This window comes from Euprymna scolopes, chromosome 2, assembly GCF_053919585.1.
Source record: "Euprymna scolopes isolate OS-2025 chromosome 2, ASM5391958v1, whole genome shotgun sequence".
Lineage (NCBI taxonomy): Eukaryota > Metazoa > Mollusca > Cephalopoda > Sepiida > Sepiolidae > Euprymna > Euprymna scolopes.
The window spans coordinates 139,151,358-139,166,702 of record NC_136483.1 but is presented as its reverse complement, the minus strand read 5'-3'; the positions used below and the strand labels follow the sequence as shown (position 1 = coordinate 139,166,702).

Genomic DNA, 15,345 nt, shown 5'->3' with positions numbered 1-15,345 from the left:
TACTAACGATTACTATATTGTCAAATTTCTACTGTACTCTCTTTAACTCTTATCCTCGAGTGGCGTCTTGGCCTTGATAAGTGGTGATGCTTATGTAAAAAAAAAACAAAGATTGGTATCGTTTTGAAGCTCTACCCTTCGGACGGCAAATATCGAAAAATTGGCTAAAAACATTAATTCTTCAACTGGACACATTTTTACAAGGAGAGGTCACTTTTTTCGCCGATATTTTCGAAAGTCATCACCTATTTTCGATTGACTAGCCTTAATTTAAACCTTCACCCTTTCCGGTTTGGAGATGGACGCAACGGCAAAGACGGCACGTTTTGTTTTTTGCACGTTCTTTTCCATAAATCTATTTGTATATATATATATATATATATATATATATATATATATATATATATATATATATAAATTGAAAAATAAACAAGGTTTTATTGAAGAAGATTATTTATATCTTTTATTGTTTCCACATATTTTTTTTTTTACTCTGACCTCCACCACATATCTTACATACTTATATACTTATTTGATTTTCAACCAAGCTCTGCTCAAATGTATACATCTAGTAGCAAAACAATGTTTATTTATTTTTATTAACTTTTATTCTTTCTATCTCCATTTTTTTTTTCATTTGGTTTGCATGTTTCTGAAAATACTGTAAATAAAAAAATGCGTTTATTTTTTGCACAAAGTGTAAAATTATCAGGCGGATGAGGTAGCTTATCGGATGATTTTTTTTTACATGCCATTCAATAACACAATTTTTTTTTTTACATAACATTCAATAACACAAATTTGCTTGATCAAATCAAGAGGTTAATAATGACAGAGATTTTTTGAAGCGTGATAGCGGAAGTGCATAGACGAGAGATAGGAAGTAAGAACACAGAAAGGAAAAGTTTTTTTTTGTTGTTGTTGTTAAGCTATAAAGTCAAGATGGAAGTGGTATTATCCAGACGTGTCAATAACGTGAGATAATTGATTAAAAGAAATACAAGCTATATTCACCCCTCTCTCACCAAACACAACAATGTTTTCTTACACCTGTAATAAACACAATATCCGTTCCACACAGAAGAATGCATTGAGACGGTGTTATTCTTTCTCCACTTTTTTTGAAGCGAGAAATCTATCAATGAGTTTGTTTCAGCGTCCTTAGTATTTTAGCTGGAAAGGAAACAACTGAAGCATGACTGCAGTCCAGGATAGTAGACAAAAAAAAATGGCCGTCAAAGGAAATAGGCAGATGTAACCAGGTTAATGAAAATTCAAAAAGACCATAAAAGAAAAAACTACCATATGAAAAACAGTTTAAAAATTATTAAAATTGCAGACAAGGGTTTTAAGTCATTCATTGATATCTTAAGCAAGTGTGGCGTATTATAATGTAATTCAACGTCCGGTGGTTGATATTTTAAATATTTCATCCAAATAGTTCCCAATAATGTTGTTTTATTTTCGTATCTTTATCACTATCCAAGAATTCTCATCAAATTATACTTTAGAACAGGGACGTACAGAAGTGGTGGTGCTAGTGTTATCTAAGCACCTGCTCCTGGAATTTATTATAGGCTTGTGCCCAACCGAAATGGTGTTCATTACTATATTTTTACCGTTTTTTTCACTTCAGCACCTGCACTAGAACAGTTCTCTGCACATCACTGCTTTCGAATCTTCTACACGATTGATGTTCTTAATCTGACCTGGCAACCTTTCAAATATAACTCTTTGGTCAATTAGTTCCCAAAAATGTTGTTTTAATTCCTTATCTTTAGCATTATATCAGAATTTTCATCAAATTCCATTTTAGTTTCCAAAAATGCCATCTTAATTTCAATTTTGTTACCGTAATTTCTAAATTTATCCAATTTCATCTGAAAATGGTCTATGCTATTGTTTAATCTGGTGTGCACCATAATATCTCTTACTCTATTAGCAAAAAAAAAAAAAATCAATTGGTAAATATAGTTTTTTTTTTTTTTTGCCTTTGTAACATGTCCACCATATTTAGAAATTACCAATAAAACCACCTCTCATGCTTCTTTTTTGTAAAGTAGTTAATCCTAATCCTTCCACTCTTTTTCTCTACTCTGGTAGCTTCATCAACTCTGCTCTTTTTCCTTGCAACCTTATATATTTACATTTATATTAGAAGATGACGTCAGTTCCCACCAGTCCATAACTGGTATGTCTATAGTTTCCCATTTGATCTTGTAAGACACTCATGACAAGAGCTAGTCTTACTACCACAACTGAAAAGAACTTTTTCTTCTTCCTCTCTATGCATAACGTTAGATAGAATGTCTATGAACAGAGTTTGTTTCCAAGATCTCCACGCTTCTGGTATACATTATCAGGAGACAGCTTCCCTGCAGACTGCGGCATGGTCCTTTTTCAGATCCGTTGTCAACAAATGCTTGTCAGAAACCATCCAACCTTTGTGGAGCACTTTCATAATATTATTCATCATTCGTTCGACTTACTATCCATCTATTTCGATTAATCCTTACCCTCGATTGGCTTTTGGCCTTGATAAGTGGTGACACGTCAGTAAAAATTAGAATAAAATAAAAGATTTCTTGAGTGGCTTTTTCCATCGAGCAGACTTTCTATCTTTAGTTGTTTAATTTCTGTGTGACAGTCGTTTTCTTCCAATTATTTCATAAACTCTGCAAATAAAAGAAAAAGCGAAAAAAATGTTAACGGTTCCATGCAGTATTATTTTGATGATAAAAATTCACTGACGAATCCTTCTGACAAATATCTGTAGTGTTGTTATCAAGACAATGTATTTTTTTTAAAAAACAAACAGACACATTTGCTTGCATAAAAATGTATTTAAAAACTAGAACATTTGCTAAATCATTATGATGGATTCTCTCGTTGGGTTCGACGCATGTGGGCCATAAATTCATCCTGCTATACTCCGTTTTCAATGTCTGTACCGCATATGTAACACAAGGCCCCTCCCCCCCTGCACCTACAAACCAAATAAGTGACAAGTTACGCTCTACGAAGATTGGCTTGATAACTTATCCTCAGTTGAAACATTATTTTTTCTAGATATGCAGCTGTCGGAATTATAGTTATGGTGAATGTTGTATAACTTAATTTGAAACAATTATTTTTAGTTTTTGTAGTTTCCTAGTACATTTTTTTTTTTCAGAAACTAAAGTGAGCAAATTCATGGATTACCCACACAATGAGTTGCTAAGATGACAATGGCTTGTGTAGAACAATTCACACTCATTAATTTCTATAAAATATGCCACAGAATCAATGAGCAACTGCATACAGGTTTGTATTGTCAGAGTTTTCCGTCTCTTGATATATATATCTATATATATATATATATATATATATATATATATATATATATATATATATATATATATATATATCAAGAGACGGAAAACTCTGACAATACAAGATATATATAATTATATCTATAAAAGTGAAAGTGTCTGTCTGTCTGCGTGTGTATCTGTGTATCTCTGTGTCTGTGTGTGTACATTTCCATACGCAATAAATCTGCCAATTTTAAGTCTACAGACTCGAAATTTGATATACAAGGTACTGAGATTTGGGAAAATCGATGTGATCGGTTTTTGGCCAGAAATTTGGCGATTAAGGGGTCAAAGTTCAACGATTTGACATTTGAGAACTCTACCAAACTCCTCCGACAATTTTGGAATTTTAGATATAGGTTCATTGGTTAATAACTTGATTTGAGCCCAAAACAATAAATTTTAAGCGGTCATAATAGGGGTCCAAGTTAAAAAAATTGACCACTTTTTTTTTTTGCTCCACATATATCTCCAAATACACGGGCAACGCCGGGCACCCATGCTAGTTATCTATAAAAGTGAACGTGTCTGTGTGTCTGTCTGCGTGTCAGTCTGTGTACATTTCCCTACGCAATAACTCTGTCAATTTTAAGTCTACTGACTCGAAATTCGATATACAGGGTACTGAGATTTGGGAAAATCGATGTGGTTGGTTTTCAGACAAAAATTTCGCTGTTAAGGGGTCAAAGTTCAACGATTTGACCTTTGAGAACTCTACCAAACTCCTCCGACAATTTTCGGTTTAGACACTTGAAATTTTAGATATAGGTTTCTTGGACATGGATTTTAGTAAATAACTTGATTTGAGCCCAAAACAATAAATGTTAAGGGGTTATGATAGGGGTCAGATTTAAAAAAAGTGACCGTTTTTTTTTTTTTTTGCTCAGCATACACCTCCAAACACCCGGGCAACGCCGAGCACTCATGCTTTTATATATATATAAAATGGTTGTATAGTTTGATTTCCTAGATGTAAATCCACTGAAACTCCTGTGTTTATTAAAGAATGCTCGATGAAGGACAGTGCGATTATATAGTCTGTTTATTATACAAACATTATTGGTTACATATGTGCATACATGCTTCAGTGGAATCTCAATTCAGAGAGACCACCTCATCAGACCGACAGAAGGAGCAATATTAAAGTCAAAATTCATTCATTCACCCTCTAACCCGAACTACTCGTTCTCACGAATTGTACCCTTCCTTTTCCAGGGTTTAAGATTTTTTTTTTTACAAAAGAGTAACCACTTATCAAGGCCCGGAGGCCACTCGAGGATAAGGGTTAAAGAGTGTACATTAATCAAAAGGACAATATCATAGTAATCGTTAGAAGTGCAAATTTGGTAAATTGGATTACTTCAGGGGAACGGCTCATCAAGAACTTGTTTATCTTGGACTTGAGGATGACCATATTGTAGTCAGTTTGAAGGCAGGTAAACAGAAGAGACTTCAATAGGTGTGCAGTTCTAAGAAAGAGACTTTGTTCATGGAATCTACGTTTAGGTTTAAGAACAGATAAAGAACGGGGGAAATTATTGATAGTGGTTTCAACTAAACGAGTGTTTTTCGTAAAAGTCAAGCAAGGGTGGACCATAGATTGAAGCTCAGACGAGCACTTGTTATGAAAATAACGATAAAGCAGAGACAGGCTTGTAGCATCTCTTCTGTAGGAAAGAGGTAGCAGAGCATCCCCCATTAGGTTATGAAGTCTATTTTGAACTCTGTCAAGGCAGTATAAGATGCCTCTAGCAGCTCCTGCTCAAATGTGGTAATAGTGCTCCATCCTTGGACGTACTTGGCTCTTATACAGGTAGAGAATTGCATCAGCAGTGAGATATCTACTGAAGTAGTAGAACGATCCCACCATTTTTCCAGCAGCCTTGGCAACAGATTTGATGTATGTATTCCATCTCAGATCAGAAGTAAAGATCAGACCCAGAAGCTTGTCAAAACATGGAGCCTGGTGTAAAAATAGAAGCTTGGTTTTAGATGCATTAAAATTAACCAGCCACCTCTCTCTTTATTCCACGATGTTTTCAATGTCAGAGAAGAAAGAATCAGAAAGAACTGGGTCATTAACTGCATTTGAAGTGTTGCCATAAATGGTAATGTCATCAGCATAAATGCCTACGAATGATCCTAGGATGTGACTTGGGGGATCATTGATGTAGATCAAGAAGAGAGTTGGGCCAAAGACGGACCTCTGAGGGACTTCAGCATTAACACTGTGAGCTTCTGATTTCTGCCCATCAATCACTACTCTTATGGAGCTATCAGAGAGAAATGATTTAATAATTGAAAGGGCATTTCCAGCTATACCGTAGCTGGAGATTTTGTGGAGGAGGCATTTATGCCATACCCTATCAGAGGCCTTTGACATGTCAAGAGTAATTACCCTAGAAAGGCAGCCCATGTTGAGAGATTCGCTAATCCTATGAGATATAACTGTTAGCACACTTGCGGTAGATCTATCAGAACGGAAACCATATTGCATATCACCGAGGAGGTTATTTTTGCTGAGGTGGCTAACAACTTCTCTATTTAACACAGATTCCAGCAAATTACTCATGATGCACAGGAGACTGATTGGCCTGTATTGAGAGGGAGAAGAACGATCACCTGAATTTTTAAATACGGGACATACTGATGAAGTTTTCTATGCTGTTGGAAAGCAGTTATCCTGCAGACAACACTTAAAGAACTTTGTAAGTATGGGAGGTAGTTGTGTTTGAAGCTTTTTAAACACTATAATAGGAATGCTGCCAGGGCCAGTTGCTTTACCGGAATCAAGGTTTTTGATTAGTTTGGAGACATCAATTGTATTTGTATGTTACATAGCGTGTTTTCAGACATAAGAAATATGGGGGGGGGCGATCGCATAAGGTAGAATTAGCTGCAAAGTTTTGGCAACGAGTTTGGTTTTGTCTGATGCTGACGAGATTGCCTCAGGTCCATTGATGATGATTGGAATAGAGCACACACTTCTATTCAGAATCCTGTTTGTTATTTGCCAAAACTGGTGGGAACCAAGCTGCTGCTCAGCTATTTTGGACTTGACGGCCTGAGCATACAACTCTCTCGCGTTCTTTATTACTCTTTTACAGTGGTTGCTGGCAGTCCTGAAGGCATCTTTAGTCTCAGTACATCTATCCTGTTTGAAGCAATGGAAATAGTGATTTCTGTGCACAATGGTAGCAACACATTCTGCAGAGAACAACGTCTGGTTTTTGCTGGAATGTTTTGAAGGGTATGACGCGATCTATACCTACAATTAACCATTCCGCCAGGTCTGATACTATAGAGAGGACACATTCTTTTTAAACATGGAACGCAGAGGTAAATCTAATAGAAATGTATGAAAGTTATGATAGTCAGTTATAGAGTGTCAATATACTGTACGATGGAGAGGTATGTCGGAGGACTTATTACATTTTATTTTTATCTTAAGTTACACCGAGAATATATTTTTATATAGAAAATGAATGAATCTTGACTTTGACTTTAATATTGCCCCTTTTTTCGGTTTGATGAGGTATCTCTCTGAATTGAGGTTCCAATGAAACATGTATATATATATATATATATATATATATATATATATATATATATATATATATATATATATATTGGATTGGATGTTCTACTCTTCACTTATTATTCACGTTATTGGATATTTTACTGTTCACTCGACCACCCATTCACGTGAGGTCTTGAGTGATTTGGGACAGAGCAAACAAAAAAGCGACCGTAATAGAGGTCAGTGTACCCAATGATACAGGGCTTAACAGAGCTGAGAGAGAAAAGATAACAAAGTATCAAGGACTTATGTATGATATGAAACGAAATTGGAAACTAAAAGGCGTTTCAATTATACCAGTCATTATAGGAGCAACTGGGCTTATGAAAAAGAACTTTAAAAAGTACATAGCAAGCATACCCGGTGAACCAAGTGCAAGTGAAATACAAACGATTGCAATGAAAGGGACGGCTAGAATCTTGAAAAGATCTCTTGGTTGGACTCACTAAAATAGGGGTAAATGTCAGACATCTAGTTGGATGTCCCACCCCCTAGAAGAAAAAGTTTAAGAAAAATGAAAAAAGTGAAATTATTTTTCTTTTTCCCCATTCTCTCTGCTTCACTAGTTTTTAACTTTTACCAAGTAAGATCTATGGCTTACTCGTAGTTTCATTAAATATTTTGCAAGTAAAATCCGATTCTGCATTTTGCTAATTCCTACCCTCTGATAAGAAGGAAAGTATTTTTTTTCGAAACTCCGCGGATCAGGGACAATCCGCTTAATCTGTATCTCCTTTTCGAAAATTATATATGTTTTAACTCTTATTAAAGTGTTTTAATATGTTTCATTAATTCTTTGTTCTTATATATATATATATATATATATATATATATATATATATATATATATATATATATATATATATATATATATATATATATACAGGGTGTCCGTAAAGTTACTATACAGTCTTATTGTTTTATTGTATTATATTTGTATTAATAGTTAATATTTATTTTTTTACAGGTTTATTTAATCAAGCATGCCACACAAGCTAACTTTGGAAGAGCGCAAATTTATTGTACTGTTAATATATTACAGGGTGTCTGTATAGTAACTTGTAAGACTGTATAGTAACTTTACGGACACCCTGTATATATATATATATATATATATATATATATATATATATATATATATATATATATATATATATATATATATATATAAATGCTCCTCACCTTGAGTTGAGCATATTGAGAAGTGATACACGAATTACCATTAGCATATAAGCGACGTTCTTTGTGTAAACAAATCGAGCGGAGGTATTTCGGACGATGTCAAAACATCGTTAAATTCACTACTCGTTCAGCAGCCGCCAATAGCGTAATGGTTAGGAGCCTTGACTGCCGTACAGACGGTCGGGTTTCAATCCTGGCTTGAGGTAGTTGCCTGTCTAGCCGCAATGATGAGCTGCGAAACAGTACTATATATATATATATATATATATATATATATATATATATATATATATATATATATATATATATATATATATATATATATTCATTCGGTGAGTGAGTGAGGGAAGGAGAGAGAGAGAGAGAGAGATGATAAAGAAACAAATACAAATCAAGTTATTTGTTTATCAACGTTTCTTGTACGACTTTTAGACTTCTTCTGGATAAATAAATTGAAGAAAATAAAATACCAGTACAATAAATTGAAGAAAATAAAATACCAGTACAATGTTGGTAATGTATTTGTAGTGAAAAGTATGACTTAGCTCTATTTCAGAACGAAAAAGTCGTTGGAAATTAAAAAAAAAAAAAAATAAATAAATACAGCGTCGGAAAGAGAGTAAGATTTCTAGGCAAAAAAAAAAAACAAAAACAAAAAAAATCTTATACTCTTCACAACGCTATAACAAGTTAAATTTTGTAAGTGCGCAAACCAAGATCTTTACGCAAAATTTTCCAGAAAGTTGGAAGGCAAAAGTTTAATTGTTGAGCATTGTGACAAATTGGTATTTTTACAGCATCATCAACACTAGGTTTTACAGCATCATCAACACTACGTTGTACAGCATCATCAACACTACGTTGTACAGCAGCAATTACTTATTGTGTGCGCATTGAACATCTTACAGGATGGGTATGTATAGTTAACAGTGAACGCTGAGCGATAACGATTCGCAGTTTCTCTAATTAATCGTTTTGATGGGCGATTATGAGCATAAAAAAACATAGTTTGTTGCTAGAAATGGACCGTAATTTTCAAAATAAATTTGCTCAATTTGCAAACGCTGCTCGGGTTGTCAGTCTTTTCGTGGTGAATTGGCAAACCAACTCAAAATAATCAATAGTTGCCAAATTTGCAATCAAAGAAAACACAGTTGTCAATTTAAAGTTCGCTCTCTCTAAGAAAGAAAGAAAGAAAGAAAGAAAGAAAGAAAGAAAGAAAGAAAAAAACACCCTGCATATATTTTAAAATGTAAGCTTACATAGATGGGAAGACAGAATGATTTTTCATATTTTGAGGGCCCTTATGGAATAAAGGTGATTCATTAACTGCAATCACTTGTGCCCCCACGACGTGAGCACACTCGACAAACCTGACAGGCCGCTAAATCCCACCCCACAGTGTAGAGATCCCTAGATGTAAAAGATCTTTCTACTCCAATAGTTTCTTCCCCAGAACCGCTAGACTTTGGAATTCCATTCCAGGTCCCTGCTTCCCCAACAGTACTGACGTGCAGAAGTTCAAGCGTAACGTGAACCGACATCTTGCTGCCCAAATCCCTACATAGTACCCCAGTAGTTGTTGCCCCTGATAGTAGCCCCCTACACCAAAGTGGCAATGTGCCTTGTTTGGGGTGAAACTGTAATAAAAAAAATAAATAAATAAAAAAAACCTGAGATAATTAGGAACTTTGAGTCGATTATTTAATGACAGTGAATCATCCATAGGTTAGAAAAAGTTGTAATCAAAATTTCCCTCCTCGATAACAAACATTACTTTTTATTGAAAGTTATTAAATGAACTTTTCTCTTCCCTTATAACAGACACTCATTTAACACCACGTGGTGTTTCTAACCGTGTGTATTCGTCCATGCTCATGGACTTATTCTATTACTAGCATCCATTTTTTTCTATACCTCTTTTAATTAACACTAGTGTTTGGTACGATTAATCGGAATCGAAATTGGAAATCGAAAAAATCGAAACTTTTTGCGGTATCGGAATCAGAAAAAAATTGTGTCTATTTTCCGATGCGAAAAACAATTCTTTTTATTGTTTTTATTTGTTTGTTTTCTATTAAAATTTACTTTTCCATGACGCGTATTAATGATAAAATAATAATAAAAATATTTCTGGATTTTAAAATATCTGTAAAACTAAAATCTACAGATCATCTCCATAAGTGTATTTCTACGTTTAAGAAATTATATTTCGTGTTTTTTTTTCGGTAACTCCACCCCAGTTATTTATAATATAAATCTCACCTGTTTAAATGTATGTATGTATGTATGCCAGGTCATGTCATATGCTACTGGTACCATGTAACCCAGTACTACCTGCCTCATGGTCGAGTCACCGGCGACTAAACTGGTTCCCTCACCAGACTTGTTTGGTGAGGAGGGTGGCTAGTCTCCCTGAAGGATTAAAAACAAGACCTTCCAAAGGGCGAATGAACTCTTTTTCGGGGTCAACGGCCAACTAGCACCATGTGTTTGTTACATTGTTGCTCTATAATAAAGGGTTGTGTGTTTGATGTGTCATCTCTAATAATGGATTAGAAGAGATGACGTGTTATATTATATATTTATGTTGTATCATAAAGGGAATCGTGTGTGAGTGACATGTATTTTCAGAACCTACCTCTGCTTCTTCGATGTTGGATCATCTGGAAATTTCTCGATCTGGAGGGAGACTTGATACCTGTTTTTGGATGAAGATTCAATCACTCCAAGACAAGTAATTAGTTCTATAGTTTTTATTTCACATTCTCCTGCAGAAGGTGGAAGTGAAATCGGCCTGTGTGGGTTCTTCTTCTACACATGTCAGCGTTCGTCCCCCCCCCCCGTGAAGAGGAGGAGACAACGGGAAGCCGTCCGTTGTCTTCTGTGTCCAAATCAAATCTCAACGATTCAGCTAACCTGATCACATGACTCACACGCAATCAAATCAGCTGATATTTTACTTCTGGCCAACGTGTCTACGCTATAACTCACCTCTTCCCCCCTCTCTCTCGCTCTCTCTCTCTTTCTCTCTCCCTCTCTCTATTTCTTAACATGTGTTTGTTTGTATGTATGTGTGTGCTGGGATGGAGAGGGCTCCCATAAGCCGTGGTGAAGACAACCTTTCTAGGAGAAGCAAATCTCTGATTTAAAAAACCATAAAGCGGGAGACCAGTACCCGCATTAAGCTGGTCTGCAGTTTAATTTGTTGCTGGCTATCTTGCTCTTGCTTGTTGCTGGATCTCAACATTTTGAACTGAGAGAGAGACTTAGCTGTCGTACAAAGCTAAGACTCTGTAACATCATCTGTGTATAGATACTCCTTCAGACATTTGTCTATTAAAATGGTCCTGTGGCGATGAAAGTCATTTTTGGGCTCATGGACTTTTAAGTGTCTGAGGGAGTGGCACTCGTCTGACAAGACGTTGCAATCATCATGTATGTATGTATGTATGTATGTATGCTTAAATCATTCGACAGAGGCGATGGATTTTCACGAGATCGGTATCATTTTGAAGCTCGACGCCTCAGACGAGAAATATCGAAAAATTGGCCAAAAATATCAATTCCTTCATCCTCAAGTGGGCAGTTTTCTACAAGGAGGGGTCGATTCTTTTGCGAGCCATTTTTGCAAGTTATCGTATTGGTTGGATTGACTTTGACTAATTTTAACCTTCCGAATATCCAGTCGCGTCATGGAGTAGCGGTAAGACGTCAGATTTTCTTTCACTTTCTTTTCCGCCTTCGCGTTACGAGTTCGAGCCTGCCTGCCTACTACCACTTTCTTTTTCTTTTTCTCTTTTGGCTCAACACACCTCCAAACACCCGGGCAACGCCGGGCGCCCAGGCTAGTATATTTAAAAATTTAAAAGAATCGGAATTGAAATCAGTAATTGTATCAGAATCTGGAATTTAGAAAAGAATCGGTAATTATATCGGAATCAGGAAGAATATTGATATCGTCTCATTACTAATTAACACGTTAACGGAGATGACCAATGAAGTTACTTGAAATGTTAGAACGAGACTTTGTATTACATATTCTACAAATACGCAGTAAATGAATACTTACATGAAAGAGATCAAAGCGATTGCCATCATTCCGGCCAGAAGAAAGAAAACGATCCCGGGCATGATAGAAAGTGTCACCGAGTAGACTGTATTGAAAATAAGTACAAAGCTAGTTGTACTAGCCATCTCTATGAAAGAGACACTAGCAAAAAGCGGACCTGAAAAAAGTAAAATTAAAATCAATGCGTTAAACTTTTTGAACATAACATGTTTTGGTGCTTCTTCAGTAACTGTTCATGGGTAACTGTTATGTCTATGAAGTAACCATCGGTAACTGTTATGTCTATGAAGGGAGCATAATCTATAATATAAATCTCACCTGTCTGTTTAAATGTATGTATGTATGTATGTATGTATGTCTGCCTACAACCTTCGACAGAGGCCACGGATTTTCACAAAATCGGTATCATTTTGAAGCTCGACCCTTCGGACGACAAATATCGATAAATTGGCTAAAAACATTAATTCCTTCACCCTCAACTGGGCACTTTTCTAGAGGGAAGGGCCGCATTTTTCGCCGATGTTTTCGAAAGTCATCCCATCTTTTCGATTGACTAGCCTTAATTTGAACATACGCCACTTCTAGTTTGGCGATGGGCGCAACAGCAAAGACGTCACGTTTTTTTTATGTTGTTTTCCTCTTTCGTAGTACGGGTTCGAGCTTGCCTTCTTACCACTACTTTTTTTTTTTTTTTTTGCTCAACACACACTTCCAAACACGGGGCAACGCTGGGCATCCAGGCTAGGACATATATAAGACAAACACAATCGATACATTATCTTTATTTTTTAAATACTTTGAAATGAGTCTTCATAATTTGTGCATCCATTCTTTTTGCAGACTGTTATCCTTATCTTCATAGTTATTGTTTCACCACTTTTAGGCCAACTCATCTTCTGGCCTTCTTCAGGTAGTTAACCACGACGGAATAGGAATGCTGAGTCTTGTAATTGTATCCCCAGTAATTACTGCCTTCCATAGTTGTTGTTTCACCACGTTTTGATCAACTATGGCTCTGGCCTGCTTTGGGTATGATTTAAACGACTATCTTCAAACAATGCTCACCTGAGGATGAGTTGGTTGAAACGGAGTGAAACAACAACAACTATAAAAATGAGGATAACAGTTCGTAAAAGAATTAATACACACAAAAAACTACTTTAATACAATTTCTTATGATTATATTTATAGCGAATTGTGCCAAAATACACTTGGGCAACAACCATTTGATTTCAAGATTGGATGGAAATTTTATTTTCTTGCCTATTAAGCAGTGTCAGGTGGTGGTGAGGGAGGCCACCTTTTCTAGCCCAATGTGGGTCGTGGCGATCATTTTCTGCCACAACTCATCATTAGGGCTAGGACAAGAGCATATTCTTTTCATTATTTTTACTCCCGGGTATATATCAGACACAGACACAATTAATCAATCGAGGATCACATCACTCTACATAAAACATAGAAGATATCAATGGATATATACCTGAGAATCTAAACAAGGAAAAGAATATGCTGTTGTCATAGCCCTACTCATCACTCATCAACATTGTCATCTCCTGTTTTTACATGTACTGTAGCAGTCGGTCAAAGGCTGATGGTTAATTGTGTTTGAAATAGGCTGAGCGTTAATTGTGTTTGAACCCTTTCTGACGCCAATATTAAAACAAGATTCAGAATTTCCTCCTAGACGAAACGTTGTGTTTTTCTGGTTTCGTCTGCAATGTTATACAGCCGTTAAAAGTTTCGACCAGCTCGGCCTAGAAGAAGAAAGTCCCCGGCAGTTAATTTGAAACTTTCTTTTTGAAGGAAAGAAAAAAAATATTTTCATGAAAAGAAAAAAGTCTATTGATAAAGACGAAAAAGTCTATAAAAAAAAAAATCAAACCTAAATGAAAAAAAAAAACAACATTTTTTTTTCACGGAAAAGATAAAAAAAAATAATAGTTCTTTTCATTCAACGTTTTTGGCCAGGAAAACCCAAAAACATTTAGCCTTTTGAAGGTTTATATAAAAAAGAGAATTCAGTCTGAAACGACTTATTTGGAAGAAAAAGATATCAAAAAGAGAAGACTGAAAAGAAGACATTCCAAGACAGTTTTATGAAAAACAATTTTTATTGATTTTTTTATTGCATGTCCTTTTATTTTTCAACCTTTTCTTCAAATAAAACTAATATTTTTTTTTATTGCATATCCTTTTCTTCAAGTAAGACCAATATTCTTTGTTTTCCTTTGTGTTGAGGCATTAAAGCGAGTTTAGTTTCCGTTTTCCTCCATTTTGTTGTTATAAGGACTTCCCTTTTGTATGTATTAATTTTATGCATTTCTTTGTCACTTTGGTTAACTTTGTTAATCTTGCTTTGGGAAGCAAAAGCAACAGTTTTTATTTTTTTTATAGTAATAAAAATTTAATTACTTTCTGAGTCTAGTTATTATTTGCTTATGGTTATTTCTCCTTTGTTGTTGCATTGTTTTTCTTTTTCCCATTTTATTTTGTCCCACAAACCCCTGCCCAAAGACAAATTTTGGTAATAACTTCAAAATTATGTCAGAACATTCCGTTATATTTTCAAGGATATATACTTATCCTCCGTTCATACACGCATCAACAAAGGCAAGTAATATCTTATACTACATTTGATTGTATATAAACGGAAAAAAATTGCTTCGTTATTATACTGACCAATCATCCTCACAAAAGTTTTGGTTATCTCCCTCATTTTTCTTTAAAAAATGATATAGGAGCTGATAACTGTCGGTTATTGTTATGCTAGGAAGCATCAAATTTTTTAATTTATCTGCCTATACAAGAGTAAATTTAAAATGGAATCACAGAAATAAATGCTATTACTTACCATGTTCTTCTTTTGAGACCAGTTTCGACATGGCTGAACGAGCATTTGGAAGAACAGTCGATGCCAATATTCCCAATGCAGTTGCTGCAAAAATAACAAATATTTTTGAAAGACATATACAATTTATATATGAAAAAAATATATAGATAGTGATTAAATCTATGGAGATTTTGTATCTATCTGTCTGAAGCAAAAACCAAATACTACTGCTTCTCTTATTAACAAATATTTGACCGAAACTATGCAATTATTTCTATATGTGAAGCCGAATCTATACGATTACTATCTTTTAATGTACACTTAA

General features: G+C 35.1%; 1 protein-coding gene across 3 annotated transcripts in view; it reads right to left on the bottom strand.

Moving 5' to 3' along the window:
* Positions 1-445: 445 nt before the first annotated feature.
* LOC145296435 (lysosomal proton-coupled steroid conjugate and bile acid symporter SLC46A3-like) overlaps positions 446-15,345 on the bottom strand; it is a 54,754-nt gene continuing 39,854 nt past the window's right edge. For all 3 annotated transcript variants that reach the window (XM_080142532.1, XM_080142533.1, XM_080142531.1), the window contains 3 exons: positions 15,042-15,125; positions 12,188-12,344; positions 446-2,675 (listed from right to left, as the gene is read on the bottom strand). In XM_080142532.1, the coding sequence (XP_079998658.1) occupies positions 2,630-2,675; positions 12,188-12,344; positions 15,042-15,125 (287 nt within the window). In that variant the 3' untranslated portion in view covers positions 446-2,629. The remainder of the gene's footprint in view (positions 2,676-12,187; positions 12,345-15,041; positions 15,126-15,345) is intronic.